The sequence below is a fragment of the Cetorhinus maximus genome, chromosome 2 (assembly GCF_964194155.1).
Source record: "Cetorhinus maximus chromosome 2, sCetMax3.hap1.1, whole genome shotgun sequence".
Classification (NCBI taxonomy): Eukaryota; Metazoa; Chordata; class Chondrichthyes; order Lamniformes; family Cetorhinidae; genus Cetorhinus; species Cetorhinus maximus.
This window is the reverse complement of record NC_135880.1, coordinates 112,409,607-112,423,943: the sequence shown is the minus strand read 5'-3', so window position 1 is coordinate 112,423,943 and position 14,337 is coordinate 112,409,607. Positions and strand designations below refer to the sequence as shown.

Below are 14,337 nucleotides of genomic sequence, written 5' to 3'. Positions count from 1 at the left end.
CTGTCTGCACCATCTTTTCTGCTAGCCTATCTGGCCTTGGATAGTGCGGGGATGACGCTACATGGTTCACAGCCTACTTTGCACACATGTCTTGGGAGGGTTTAACTGCTGTACTGTGGACCGTTGTCTGATACTGTTCCCGCCAGCAAACCAAAAAGACTGAAAATTGCATTCATCATGTTTGCACCCGATGCATTTGATGTATCCCTCATGATAGGCGAATGATAGGAAATTTGGAGAAGTAGTCGGTAACAAGAAAGAAGTCATCAACTCTGACAATAAACAAGTCAGTAGTTATTCTTGACCATGGGTGTGTCAGTACATCATGAAGATGGAGTTGCTGGGTTGACTTGGCTGATTCATCGCACATCATCTCAGCTCACTCCTTGGCCAATAAACTGTCTCGTCATCTTGATCTATCAATGCCGATGTGACCCTCATTGTGTAAATGGACATAGATATCTTGATAAAGCTCTTTCAGGTATCAGCATTTGTCTGCCCTTGAAAATTACTCCACTTGAAATGCCAATTTTATCACGATACGGCCAAAAGGTTCTGAGGTCTGTGGGAACCTCTTGTACTGTATCTGGCCATCCACTAAGGATGATCTGTCATAATGCCCTGAGGACAGGCTCTCTGGAAGTCTGTTCAGAGCTTCTTATGTTTGTCTTATCCAAATTGCATCAATGCTATACATGTCTTCTATTTTCGCATCTACTTCATCCACTTGGACATCCAACGGTATATCTTCTGTCTTCTTGGGGTTGTGTAGCTTGCTCAATGTGTCAGACATAACTATGAGGTTTCCAGATTTGCACTGGACCTCACATTTGTATCCCTGGTCACAATTGTACCCCTGTACTCTGATTAACAATCTTTGGAGTTCAGGTGGCGCTTGGCTTTTTCCAAATGGTTTCTAATGGCTTCTTATCAGTCTCGACAACAAAATGTTTGCCAATTAGATATGTATGGAATCTGGTGATATCAAACACTAAGACCAATGCTTCTCGTTCGATGTTTGAATAGTTTGCCTGAGCGGGCTACGAGCTGTCGGAACCAAATGCAACTGGTCTGCCTTCCTGTGACAGACATGCCCCAAAACCTTTTTGTGAAGCTTCTATTTTGAGTGTACTTTCTTTCCTTGAATTGTAATATCATAGCCATGCTTCAGCAGAAAATGACTGTTTTAGCGAAGCAAACGCCTGCTGATGATCTTCATGCCACAAGAGTGGTTTATCTTTCTTGAGAAGTTTGCTCAGTGATGATGTTTTCTCAGAAAAATTCGATATATATGGTGCTAAGAAGTTAAACAGGTCCAAACACCTCTATAAATCTTCTTTATCTTGAGGAGTAGGTCTTAATTTCAAATCCTCGATCTTACTGGAATCTGGTCGTATCCCTGTGTCAGAGTAAATTGAAATGAAGAAATTAATATGGCTCACAATAACAATACATTTTTTACTATCAAAGATGAGACCTTCTTTTCTGGCCATCTCCACTAGAATGTGAAGATTTTTTGTCCTGCTCTTCCTTGGTACTTCAAATGTCCACTACGTCATCTGTGATTCAAACACAACCAGGAACACTCTCAATAATGCGATCCATTTGCTTTTGAAACAGGCCCTGACTCATTGACTGACCAAATTGGAACCATAGAAAGCAATACCTCGCAACCAGTGTTCTGAATGTCAATAGTTCCTGTGAATCCTCGGACAGGGGCAATGACCAATATCCATGCTTCCCATCCAACTTTGGGAAGGACCTAGCTCTAGCTAACCTTGGGTTCAGCTCCTCCAGAGTAGGCATCTTGTGGGGACACCTCTCGAGTGCTTTAAGAGAAGATTTAATCTTTTGGGATCCAAGCATACTTTAATGGTACCATCTTTCTTAATCACAGTGGTTATAGAGCTGCACCAATCTGCGTGTTGCTGAACACTCCAAATAATCCCTTGTCATTCCATCATGTCAAGCTCAGTTTTTCTTTTCTCTCCTATTTTTAAATTTATTTCGATCTATTGTTTCATCTCCACCTTTTAGCCCATTTTGATCCCTTCCCCCCACCCCACCCCCACTAGGACCATCTGTCACTTGCTCATCCTGCTTTCTACCCTTAATGTCCCCATTAGCACATCTTTATATAATATCACCACCGTCAACACCCCTTTGTCCTTTTGTCTATGATATCTTTGGCAGTCTCTTCTTGGCCTCCACCTATCACTGGCCCCCTATTGAGCTCTGCCTGTTCCACCCACCCCCTCTCTACCAGCTTATATTTCATCTCATTTCTACATGTCTTAGTTCTGATGAAGGGTCATACAGACTCGAAACGTCAACTGTATCCCTCTCTGCAGATGCTGTCAGACCTGCTGAGTTTTTCCAGGTATTTTTGTTTTTGTTCTAGATTTCCAGCATCCGCAGTATTTTGCTTTTATCTTAGTGTTTAATTGACTGCCACTTCTCTTCAAGGAATGTCTACCTTGAAGAAGTATTGCTCTTCTCTCCGACAGGATTTCCGCCTGTCTCTTTTGCCCTGTTCACCTTCATTGCTTTCCATTTCTCTCCTGGTATTTAACAAGGTGTTTACTAAAACTCGCTTTCACAGCCATATTTCATTCCTCAGTGACTGTCTCCGTCTCTGACTTACCCCACATGGATTCCAACTGAAGTTCCATCCCTCAAGTTTCGAACCCACCCAGGATTACAGGTATCTCTGGGACATACAATGCTCCTTGGACTGCTGTTCTCGTTCCAGCCTGAGATCCACACTCAGTGCAATGTGCCGCCGTATGAATACACTCGACCTCTCCCTCCTGCAGCACCGATGCACCCTATTTCTAAGCTGTCCTTGCCCCAGTTTCATTTTATTCTTTGTCTCATCCGACGCCTCAACAAGAAACTTTGTCTCTTTCTTTCAGATGCAAAGGAATGCAAGCTCCAACAACTCATCGACGCCAATGCCCATCCAGGACCCCCCCTGCCCGTCCCTCTGTCCCCATCCCATCTTCCAATCCCAGCCCCGGCCGTGTATTCACCATACCCTCTGACCTTCCCCTCTCCGATGTTGAACGTTCAGTGCTCAGCAAAGCACTCAGTTTCATACCCTTACGCCCTCACCTCAATGAATTTCGGGCTTGGCACGATGCTGAACTCTTCTTCCGCCACCTCCGTCTCTGTGTTCACTTCTTTGGGCAAGAGTCCTCTCCCCGTTCAACAGATCCTTTTACCTGCCTCCAATATTCTCCCTCTACCTGGACCCCTCCCTCTGGATTCTTACCTGCTCTTTATCTTTTCATTGAGAACTGTCGGCGTGACATCACTCGTCTCAATTTCTCTGCTCCTCTCACCCACTCTAACTTGTCTCTTTCTGAACTTGCCGCACTCCGTTTTCTCAGATCCAACCCTGACTTTGTCATCAAACCCACTGACAAGGGTGGTGCTGTTGTTGTCTGGCGCACTGACCTCTACCTCGCAGAGGCTGAGCGTCAACTCGCAGACACTTCCTCCTACCTCCCCCTGGACCATGACCCCACCACTGAACATCAAGCCATTGTTTCCAGGACTGTCACTGACCTCATCTCCTATGGAGATCTTCCCTCCACAACTTCCAACCTCATAGTCTCCCAACCTCAGACGGCCCGCTTCTACCTCCTCCCCAAAATCCACAAACAGAAATATCCCGGCAGACCAATCGTGTCAGCCTGTTCCTGCCCCACGGAACTCATTTCTTGCTACCTTGACTCCATTCTCTCTCCCCTTGTCCAGTCTCTTCACACCTACATCCACGATTCCTCTCACAACCTACATCATATCAACAATTTCCAGTTCCCTGGCCCCAACCGCCTCCTCTTCACCATGGACGTCCAATCCCTCTACACCTCCATCCCCCACCGGGATGGTCTGATCGCTCTCCGCTTCTTCCTTGAACAGAGGCCCAAGCAATCCCCATCCACCACTACTCTCCTCCGTCTGGCTGAACTTGTTCTCTCACTGAACAATTTCTCCTTAAACTCGTCTTACTTCCTCCAAATAAAAGGTGTGGCTATGGGTCCCTGCATGGGCCCCAGTTATGCCTGTCTCTTTATGGGGTATGTGGAACATTCCTTGTTCCAGTCCTACTCAGGCCCCCTCCCACAACTCTATCACCGGTACATCGATGACTGCTTCGGTGCCGCTTCATGCTCTCGTCTGGATCTGGAAAAATTTATTAATTTTGCTTCCAATTTCCGCCCCTCCATCATTTTCACGTGGTACATCACTGACACTTCCCTTCCTTGACCTCTCAGTCTCAATTTCTGGTGATAGACTGTCCACCAATATTCATTACAAGCCTACCGACTCCCACAGCTACCTCGACTACAGCTCCTCACACCCCGCTTCCTGTAAGGACTCCATCCCATTCTCTCAGTTCCTTCACCTCAGTCGCATCTGTTCTGATGATGCCACTTTCCAAAACAGTTCTTCTGACATGTCTTCCTTCTTCCTTAACCAAGGTTTTCCACCCACGGTGGTTGACAGGGCCCTCAACCGTGTCCGGCCCATCTCCCGCGCATCCCCCACCCTCACATCTTCCTCTCCCTCCCAGAACCATGATAGGGATCCCTTGTCCTCACTTATCACCCCACCAGCCTCAGCGTTCAAAGGATCATCCTCTGCCATTTCCGCCAACTCCAGCATGATGCCACCACCAAACACATCTTCCCTTCACCATCCCGGCGGCTTTCCACAGGGATTGTTCCCTCCGGGACACCCTGGTGCACTCCTCCATCACCCCCTACAGCTCAACCCCCTCCCCCGGCACCTTCCCATGCAACCACAGAAGGTGCAACACCTGCCCTTTTACTTCCCCCCTCCTCACCATCCAAGGGCCCAAACACTCCTTTCAAGTGAAGCAGCGCTTCACTTGCACTTCCGTCAATGTAGTCTACTGCATTCGCTGCTTCAGTGCGGTCTCCTCTACATTGAAGAGACCAAATGCAGATTGGGTGACCGCTGTGCAGAACACCTTCGGTCTGTCCGCAAGCATGACCCAGACCTCCCTGTCGCTTGCCATTTCAACACACCACCCTGCTCTCGTGCCCACATGTCCGTCCTTGGCCTGCTGCAATGTTCCAGTGAAGCTCAACGCAAACTGGAGGAAGAGCACCTCATCTTCTGGCTAGGCACTTTACAGTCTTCTGGACTTAAAATTGAGTTCAACAATTTCAGATCATGAACTCCCTCCTCCATCCCCACCCCCTTTCTGATCCCCCTCTTTCCAATAATTTATTAATTTTTAAAATATAAATATATTTTACTTTTCCCTCCTATTTGTAAATTTACTTTGATCTATTGTTTCATCTCCACCTTTTAGCCCATTTCGATCCCTTCCCCCCACCCCACCCCCACTAGGGCCATCTGTCACTTGCTCATCCTGCTTTCTACCCTTAAACGTTCAGCACCATTCGTGACTCCTCAGATATTGAAGCAGTCCAAGTCCAAATGCATCAAGGCCTGGACAAAATCCAGGCTTGGGCTGACAAGTGGCAAGTAACATTTGTGCCACACAAGTGCCAGGCAATGACCATCTCCAACAAGGGAGAATCTAACCTTCTGCCCCTTGACATTCAATGGCATTACCAATACTGAATTTCCCACTATCAACATCTTGGGGGTTACCATTGACCAAAAACTGAACTGGACTAGCCATATAAATACTGTGCCTACAATAGCAGGTCAGAGGTTAGGATTCTGCGGCAAGTAACTAACCTCCTGACTCCCCAAAGCCTATCCACCTTCTACAGGGCACAAGTCAGGAGTGTCTTGGAATGCTGTCCACTTGGCTGAATGAATGCAGCTCCACCAATACTCAAGAAGCTTGACACCATCCAGCACAAAGCAGCCCGCTTGATTGGCACCCCATCCACAAACATTCACTCCCTCCACCACAGATGCATAATTGCAGCAGTGTGTACCATCTACAAGATGCACTGCAGGAACTCACTAAGCCTCATTAGACAGCATCTTTCCACTCATTAAAGGACAAGGGCAGTTGATACATGGGAACACCACCATCTGGAAGTTCTCCTCCAAGACACACACTATCCTGAGGTGGAAATATATTGCTATTCATTCACTGTCGCTGGATCAAAATCCTGGAGCTCCCTCCCTAAAAGCACTGTGGGAGTACCTACACTACATGGACTGCAGCAGTTCAAGAAGGCAGCTCACTACCACCTTCTCAAGGGCAATTAGGAATGGACAATAAATGCTGGCCTAGCCAGCGATGCCCATGTTCCATGAATGAATAAAAAATATTAGACAGAATGGAAGCTCAGTATGATGGCTTAGAATACTTAGAAAAAAAAAGTAAGGCTTGCATTTATATAGCATCTTTCAAAGCCACCAAACGACCTAAAGCAATGAATTACTTCTGAAGTGTAGTCACTGTTGTGATGTAGAAAAGGCAGCAGCAGCCAACTTTCCCACAACTTGATAATCATGATAATCGGGCAAAATAATTGATTTTTGCAACCATGATTGAGGGTGAATATTGACCGGGACAAGAGGGATATCCCCGCTACTCTTCTTCGCGATATTACCATTTATTTCTTTTATGTCCACCTGAGAGGGCAGACAGTGCTTCGGTTTAACATCTCATCCATAAGACAGCCTTTCTGACAGTGCAGCACTACCCCCTGCACTACAGTGGAGTGTCTACCTCGATTTCACTTAAGTCATGGAGTGGGACTTAAATCCACAACCTTCTGACTCAGGGACAAGTGTGCTACCAACTGAGCTATGTCAACATTTCATCATACTTGTTGAAAAAGGAGAAAACAGTGAAGAAATGTTTCCTTACTATTTTCATTTATCCACACTTGACTTTCTCTTTTCTATCTCCCATGACCTTATATTAATTTGAAATTTGCTTTGTTTTATACATATTTAAGTATTCTGTAACAATTTTAAAAATTCTTTCAAGAGATGTGAGCATCGCTGGCAAGGCTAGGATTTGTTGCCCATTCCTAAATGCCCTTGAAACAAATTCTTGAACTGCTGCGTATTTCAGGTGTAGATGCACCCACAGTGCTATTTGGAAGGGAGTTTCAGTATTTTGACTCAGTGACATTGAAGGAACAATGATATAATTCCATAATATAATTATGTGGTTTGGAGAGGAATTTGCAGATGGTGGTTATTTACATGCGTCTGCTGCCCTTCTCCTTCGGGATGGTAGAGGTCATGTGTTTGGAAGGTGCTGTTGAAGGTGGCTTGGCAAGTTGCTGCAGTGCATTGTGTCTATGGTACACACCACTGTCACTGTGCACCGGTGGTGGAGAGATTGAATGCTTAATGTGCTGGATGGGGTACCGAGAGGTAGACTGCTTTGTCCTGGATGGTGTCGAGCTTCTTGGAGCTGCACTCATCCAGGCAAGTGTGGAGTATTCCATCACGCTCCTGACTTGTGCCTTGTAGATTGTGGTCAGGCTTTGGGCAGTCAGGAGGTGAGTTACTCACTGCAGAATTCCCAGCCGTTGACCTGCTTTTGTAGCCACAGTATTTATATGGATGGTCCAGTTAAGTTTCTGGTCAATGGATGTTGATTGTGGAGGATTCAGTGATGGTAATGGTATGGAACGTCAAGGGAGATAGTTAGATTCTTTCTTGTTGGTGATGGTCATTGCCTGGCACTTGTGTGGTGTGAATATTACTTGCCACTTATCTGCCCAAGCCTGAATGTTGTCCAGGTCCAATTAGCAGTTGGAGTCTTTTGTCAGTTGACTAGTTGTTCAGTTGGTTTCAGTTTTATTTTTTGTCTGGGTGTGTGCCTGCATTATATTACAGTATGGGTATTACCATTATTTCCAAGTTTTCCTCAAAGTTACACACCATCCCAACTCAGTGGTGTGTTGCGATTTCCTCACAATTCCTGAATCAAAATCCTGGAATTCTCTACCTAATAACACTGTAGTAACTTCTCTGCATGGACTGCTTTGGTTCAAGAAAATTTAATGCCTTCAACTCAATGTCACTAGAAATATTTAATAAATGGCAAAGAAAACAGAAAATGCTGAAAAAACTCAGCAGGCCTTGGCAGCATCTGTGGAGAGAAACAGATTTAACATTTCGAGTCTGTATGATTCTTCCTCAGAGAATCCTTTAATAAATTATTTAATAAATGGCAGCCTTGCCAGCGACGTTCCCTATCTTGAGCATGATTTATTTTTAAAAATGGCAGGGGCCGTGTTCCATTGTACAAACATGTATAGACTATCCGCATGTGTCAACTACGTGTCTGACAGTTTCCTGTGGTTGTATCTGTGCAGTTTAACAGTTATCAGTTAATGCTTGCAGTCTGTAAATGTAGTGGTGAGCTGCCCAAGGGCAGGTCCTCTGCTCATTTCTCCACACCTCACAACCCCTTGTTTGCAAAAGCCTCCCATTTTGAACGTCAATCAGCAATATGACTAGGGAAAAGAATACAGGAGGTTGCCCGTTGCCTCCCTCATGTGTGCTTAAAGGAAACACAAGTCCTCTCCCCGAAAGATCCTCTCCCAGTCTGCATATGACTAAGGTACTTCCTGACCTAAGATAAAAGCAATAAACTGCGGATGCTGGAAATCCAAAACAAAAACAAAAATACCTGAAAAAACTCAGCAGGCCTGACAGCATCTGTGGAGAGGAACACAGTTAACATTTCGAGTCCGTATGACTGTTCAATATAACTAAGGAAAAATGGAAAAGAGGTGAAATATAAGCTGGTTTAAGGGGGAGGGGTGGGACAGGTAGAGCTGGATAGAGGGCCAGTGACAGGTGGAGATAACCAAAAGATGTCATAGACAAAAGAACAAAGAGGTGTTGAAGCTGGTGATATTATCTAAGGAATGTGATAATAAAGGTACAGATAGCCCTAGTGGGGGGAAGGGATCGAAATAGGCTAAAAGGTAGCGATAAATCAATGGATGGAAATACATTTAAAAATAATGGAAATAGGTGGGTAAAGAAAAATCTATATAAATATTTGGAAAAAAGGGGGATCGGAAAGGGGGTGGGGATGGAGGAGAGAGTTCATGTTCTAAAATTATTGAACTCAATATTCAGTCTGGAAGGCTGTAAAGTGCCGAGTCGGAAGATGAGGTGCTGTTCCTCCCGTTTGCGTTGAGCTTCACTGGAACAATGCAGCAGGCCAAGGACAGACATGTGGGCATGAGAGCAGGGTGGAGTGTTGAAATGGCAAGTGACAGGGAGGTCTGGGTCATGCTTGCGGACAGACTGAAGGTGTTCTGCAAAGCGGTCACCCAGTCTGCGTTTGGTCTCTCCAGTGTCGAGGAAACCGCATTGGGAGCAGCGAATGCAGTAGACTAAATTGAGGGAAGTGCAAGTGAAATGCTGCTTCACTTGAAAAGGGTGTTTGGGCCCTTGGACGGTGAGGAGGGGGTAAGTAAAGGGGCAGGTGTTGCATCTTCTGCGTGGGCATGGGAAGGTGCCTTGGGAGGGGGTTGAGGTGGAGGGGGTGATGGAGGAGTGGACCAGGGTGTCCCGGAGGGAACGATCCCTACGGAATCTTCTTGACCTGCTATGTCCAGCATTTTTCCGTTTTCATTTTAGATTTCCAGCAACCGCAGCGTTTTTGCTTTTGTAAAGTACTGACTGCAACCCATGTGTGTTTACATAGAATAATCAGCCTGCTTGTGATTTACAGCTCGCGTGGGTAAATTGGGCTGCGGCAAGGGTTTCCTTTTTTTTTGGTTGTTTGAATTTGGCGCGAAAAACCCGTCCTACTCTGATGTAGACTTCCGGCTCTCGCGCGCGTTGCTGGAGGTCGGGGGGTCACATGACGGCGGCTGAGGGGAACGCGAGCGCGAGCGGGAGCGGGGAATGTGGCGGCCACAATGTAGCGAGTGGGAACAGGACTGAGCTGGGATTGTATCAATTGATGAGTGAGAGCGCGGACCCCTGGCCCCTGACACCCACGCCCACCCGCGCCGGCCCGCAGCCGCCTGGCCTTGGCCGGACAAGCGAACCGCGGGCGGAGGCGGCGGCGGAGGAGCGCCTCGCAGCCCTGGTAAAATGTGACAGGATGACACAGGAGAAGAAGAAGAAAAAGGCGAGCCGCACCGTCATGCTGGCCAAAAATATTATCATGAGGGACCCGAGTCCAGTAAGTAACCCACATTTCAGTTAGCGCTCTGCAGTTTTTATCCTAAATTAGGTGGAAATAAAGACGAGGCTTGCTTGTCCAGTTACTGCGACCTGCTGGATGTAAATCTAGAAGCTTTATTTTTGTGTGTGTGTGTATACTGTCTTTGAAGAAAATCGTGCCTCGTAACAGTTAATGACTTTTTTTAATGGCTGACGATTTGCTTTGCACTTCATTGCTCCGAAAATTGGGCTGAGTGAGGTGTCTGCGCTGCATTTCTTCTGCAAGTTTTAGCGGCGACTCGGCACAGCTTTTCTTTAAAAAAAAAATCAATTAGAGAAACTGATTCCGGTATTTTCCGGATGGATGTTGAGACAGATTGTACCAACATCCAACGGCCTGGTATCGCTTTTTTCGCTCTGGGATTAAAAGTACAACAAAAAACTCCCTCAAGGATATTTACGATCTCCCCCCTCCCTAAGTGAGAAACATTACGCGTCAATACTTCTAAAATGCATCATGTTTTTTTCGAATCTGTTGTTTATATTCTTACTACACAGTATGTTTATGCCCATTTTCGGGCCTCTAAGACAATTGCAAGTAGACGACATGTAGGGTGAGGTTTTGTAGCATCGTTTTACCTAAACAGTAGGTGCCCATAATTTAAGAACACGACATTATATTAATAGGTTGCGATATCGGGCCAAATCAAGAAGCTGCCATCTTTTAAAGCCTATTGGACACCTTCCTGCTGGGTGGCCTTCCTTCCTTCCAAATTACAAAGGTAAAATATGGTTGAACAGAAGTGAAACAAAGTTAAGACATCTTTTCCTGGTACCTCTCTAATATTCGCTAATTAGAATTTCTTACGCGCAGATCGTAATGTCCAGGGAACTGTGCATTGACGTTACTCTCACTTCAGATTGTTTATCTGCCTAAAACGTTGTCCTGTATGATTTTCCATGATTTCTGTAAATCCGAGATGGCGGGTACCTTTCAATCCTTTAGTAACTTTATTACCTTTTGTATATCAAACATAGTGAATGTAAAAAGGAACGTTGATTTCCTTTCCTCGCTGATGTCACAAATGACAACGTAACCCAGGGGGCGTGGTTTGCGAATCTGGAACAAAAACAGAGTGGGAACAGAATTTGAACGTTTCTTTATAAATAATCAAATTGTCAGAATTTTAAAAACCCTAAGTATTAATATCCCACTAACAGCTTCATTAAATCTGGCTGTTTATATGAATCTAACCAGGGTCTTTTTGAATTGCAAAAGGTGGAGAGTTTTAAAATGTAAAGTAACAGCAGCATTTTAAAAAGAAAGTGATTTCCTGAATTCAGTAGTGTGGATTTATTGCTATATTGCCATTTTGTTGGCTTTCATCAAACGACAGCAATGTTCGCATGCAAACTTTTACTAAGTTGTAACTTGTCTTTACAAACTTCTAAAGCCAGGATATTTTTCTGTCCTATTGTATTGAAAAGGCACATATGGTAAAAAGATCCAGGAGATAATCAAAAACGAAAGAATCTAATCTCTGGGTTCAGGTGATTGCACAAGTTTCAATGTTGAAGTTTGTTATCTGAGCATCTTACTAGGTCTTATATTTCAAGTTATCCATGTTCCTTTTTGAATTTAGTGCAACTGTGAGCAGAACACAAATCTGGTTCACATTTAATATTTCTTACTCTTGTTTTAATATACAAAATACTTTGTATAAACTTTACACAATTGCAATTAACATTCTTAAACAAATTGCTATTATTGACTGCAAATAATTTGTATATTATGTCCTTTCATATTGAGCCACATTATATTGTTAGCCCCACCTGAACTTTCTGTTAGGGAAATTCCTGCAGTGCAAAAAGCTGCAGGAAATAATGTAATACATTAAAGCAGTTAAATGCATTAATTGGAGTTCAACAATGTTAACATGATGTACCTTTTTAATACAGGCTATCCAATTAGGCATACAATTGCTGCCATAACTATATCCTTATTTGTTGAACACAAAAGGGAGGGCATTTTTAGGTATTGTATGGTCTTTGGGTCTGAGCATATATATTGATATGCATACTATACCACTTTTAAGCATGAAATATCAATTTTCTTTGCCTTTCATTTTAGATTTAAAGAAACGTAACATTGCTACCTAACATCTGTTTTGTGCACTGCATGGTTATCTTTGGCACATTGTGGATGGCTGGGTAGTAAGTTTGTTGTCTTAACTCTACTGTGGGAATATTATAATTGCACTCAGTCATCCCTGTGGCGTTTGTGACCTAGCTCCAGCCCTTATAGCGGTACCACTCTTGTTTCCCTGCAAGGAGTTATACAAGAGTGTGGGTTGTGCTCATTTCTTCCTCTTCTGTGATTTCATTCACAACCTTCTCTCTGTGGCTCATCAGCGATCAGGAACTCGTAGGAGAGTATAAGTGTGAATCATTGTCTTATTTCTGTGACACAGCTTGTTTGTAGACCAACATGTGGTTATGCCAAGCTATACCTTGTAATTAAATGTTCTGACATGTTAGCTATGACTAGCACTCAGACATTGCTGTCTGTTTTGGATGTAAGGACATAAACTGAAATCTTTTGGGACTGAACTTGCATAACTGCTACTAGCAGTGTGTGCTTTACCTTCCAGGAATGCACACTGGAATGTTGTGAGTGTGCTCCCATAATTTTCCATCTAGTAAAAATAATGGACCAAATTTCACAGGAAGCTGACTGCCATATCCTAATATGTGCTTCTGTTGAGCGAGATTCTGTTTGGAGTGTGTGTTTGTAAAATTGGTTATTTGAAGGCTAACCTAAACGCAGTATATATAATTATAGCTATTGCTGACTTCTAAATTTTAAGGATTGTAACTTTTCATCTGAGTTGAGCCATGTTTCTCAAAACTGCAACAAACATTTCTTTCAATGTGATTAAAGACAACTTTGGTAATTCTATGCAAGTTTTCAAATCTTTGGAGCAATAGAATTTTGGAAAAAAAAGTTGGCTTATGAAAGCTGCTTGGGGCTATTTTTTTTAAAGGTTTTTTTTTTAACTGCTTTTCAATGTTACTTGGAATTTATTTAGGGAAATATTTGTGGCACTACATTCAGTTCTGGGGACTTCACCTTGGGGAGGATGTATTTGCCTTGGAAGGGGTGCAGTGTGGATTCACTGGAATGATACTGGGACTAAAAGAGTCAAATTTATGAGGGCACGTTGCACAAACTAGGCTTGCATCCATTCGGTATAGAAGATTTAAGGGGTGATCTAATTGAGATTCCACCCCACACACACACACGCACGCACACACACACACCCTCCACACCAAACAATTGAGGCTGGGTAAATTGAAAATTTCAAGACCAAGATTGATAGGTTTTTGTTAGTCAAAATATTAAGTGATATGTAGTTAAGATACGGATCAGACATGATCTAATTGAATGCTGGTACAGGTTTTAGGGACTGAATACTTATTCCTAAATAAATCTTTGAACAGTTCTTGTTTTGCTTCCATGTAGCTTATAGCACAGGTGTAAGTGCCTTCTATGCTTTCTAATCAAATGCCCCATCTCCAATCTCAGTAAGATATTTAGCCTTTGTCCACAAAGGACCATGGGCATCTCTCTGTTAGAGAGAGAGAGAGATGTTAGCTTGATGAGCACCACTCCGCATCAAGCATGGGGCAAGATGAGGAGGCAGGCCTCCATGAACTACCACAGCTGGTATGGGGATTGAACCCAAGCAGTTGGCATCATTCTGCCTCACACTCTAACTACCTAGCTAACTGACCCCAATCCAGTGTCAGCGGACAATGCTATATGTCACCAGTTTGATATTTTGATGCTTAAACTAGATGTTCTTGTGCTCTATCCTGTATAATAAGACTGTTGATTAATCATGTCCATTATGAATACAAATTCTCACAGGAACATTTGACTTGGAGAGCAGAATCCATTCCGTTAATCTTGAGTTGGGTTGAAACCAGATGTGAAGAGTGTTTCCAAATTTGCACACTGCCCTGTCACCCACTTCAAAGAATTATCAGTGGTCACTCTTGAATGGTAATAAGTGGAATAAAATCAGTATTAGGTTTTTGATATAGTAAGGCTGAATACATCTGAGGAAGTAGAAAGTAAGCGGAAATGTTACTGATACCTTCTGGCATTCCATCATTGGCATAAAGTAACACACGTATGTATGTCTAATATAC

At 43.8% G+C, this 14,337-nt stretch overlaps 1 protein-coding gene across 2 annotated transcripts in view; it reads left to right on the top strand.

The window, feature by feature from the left end:
* The first annotated feature begins 9,809 nt into the window (after positions 1-9,809).
* LOC144696773 (hippocampus abundant transcript 1 protein-like) overlaps positions 9,810-14,337 on the top strand; it is a 125,076-nt gene continuing 120,548 nt past the window's right edge. For both annotated transcript variants that reach the window (XM_078568503.1, XM_078568494.1), the window contains exon 1: positions 9,810-10,141. In XM_078568503.1, coding sequence (XP_078424629.1) covers positions 9,815-10,141 — 327 coding nt within the window. In that variant the 5' untranslated portion in view covers positions 9,810-9,814. The remainder of the gene's footprint in view (positions 10,142-14,337) is intronic.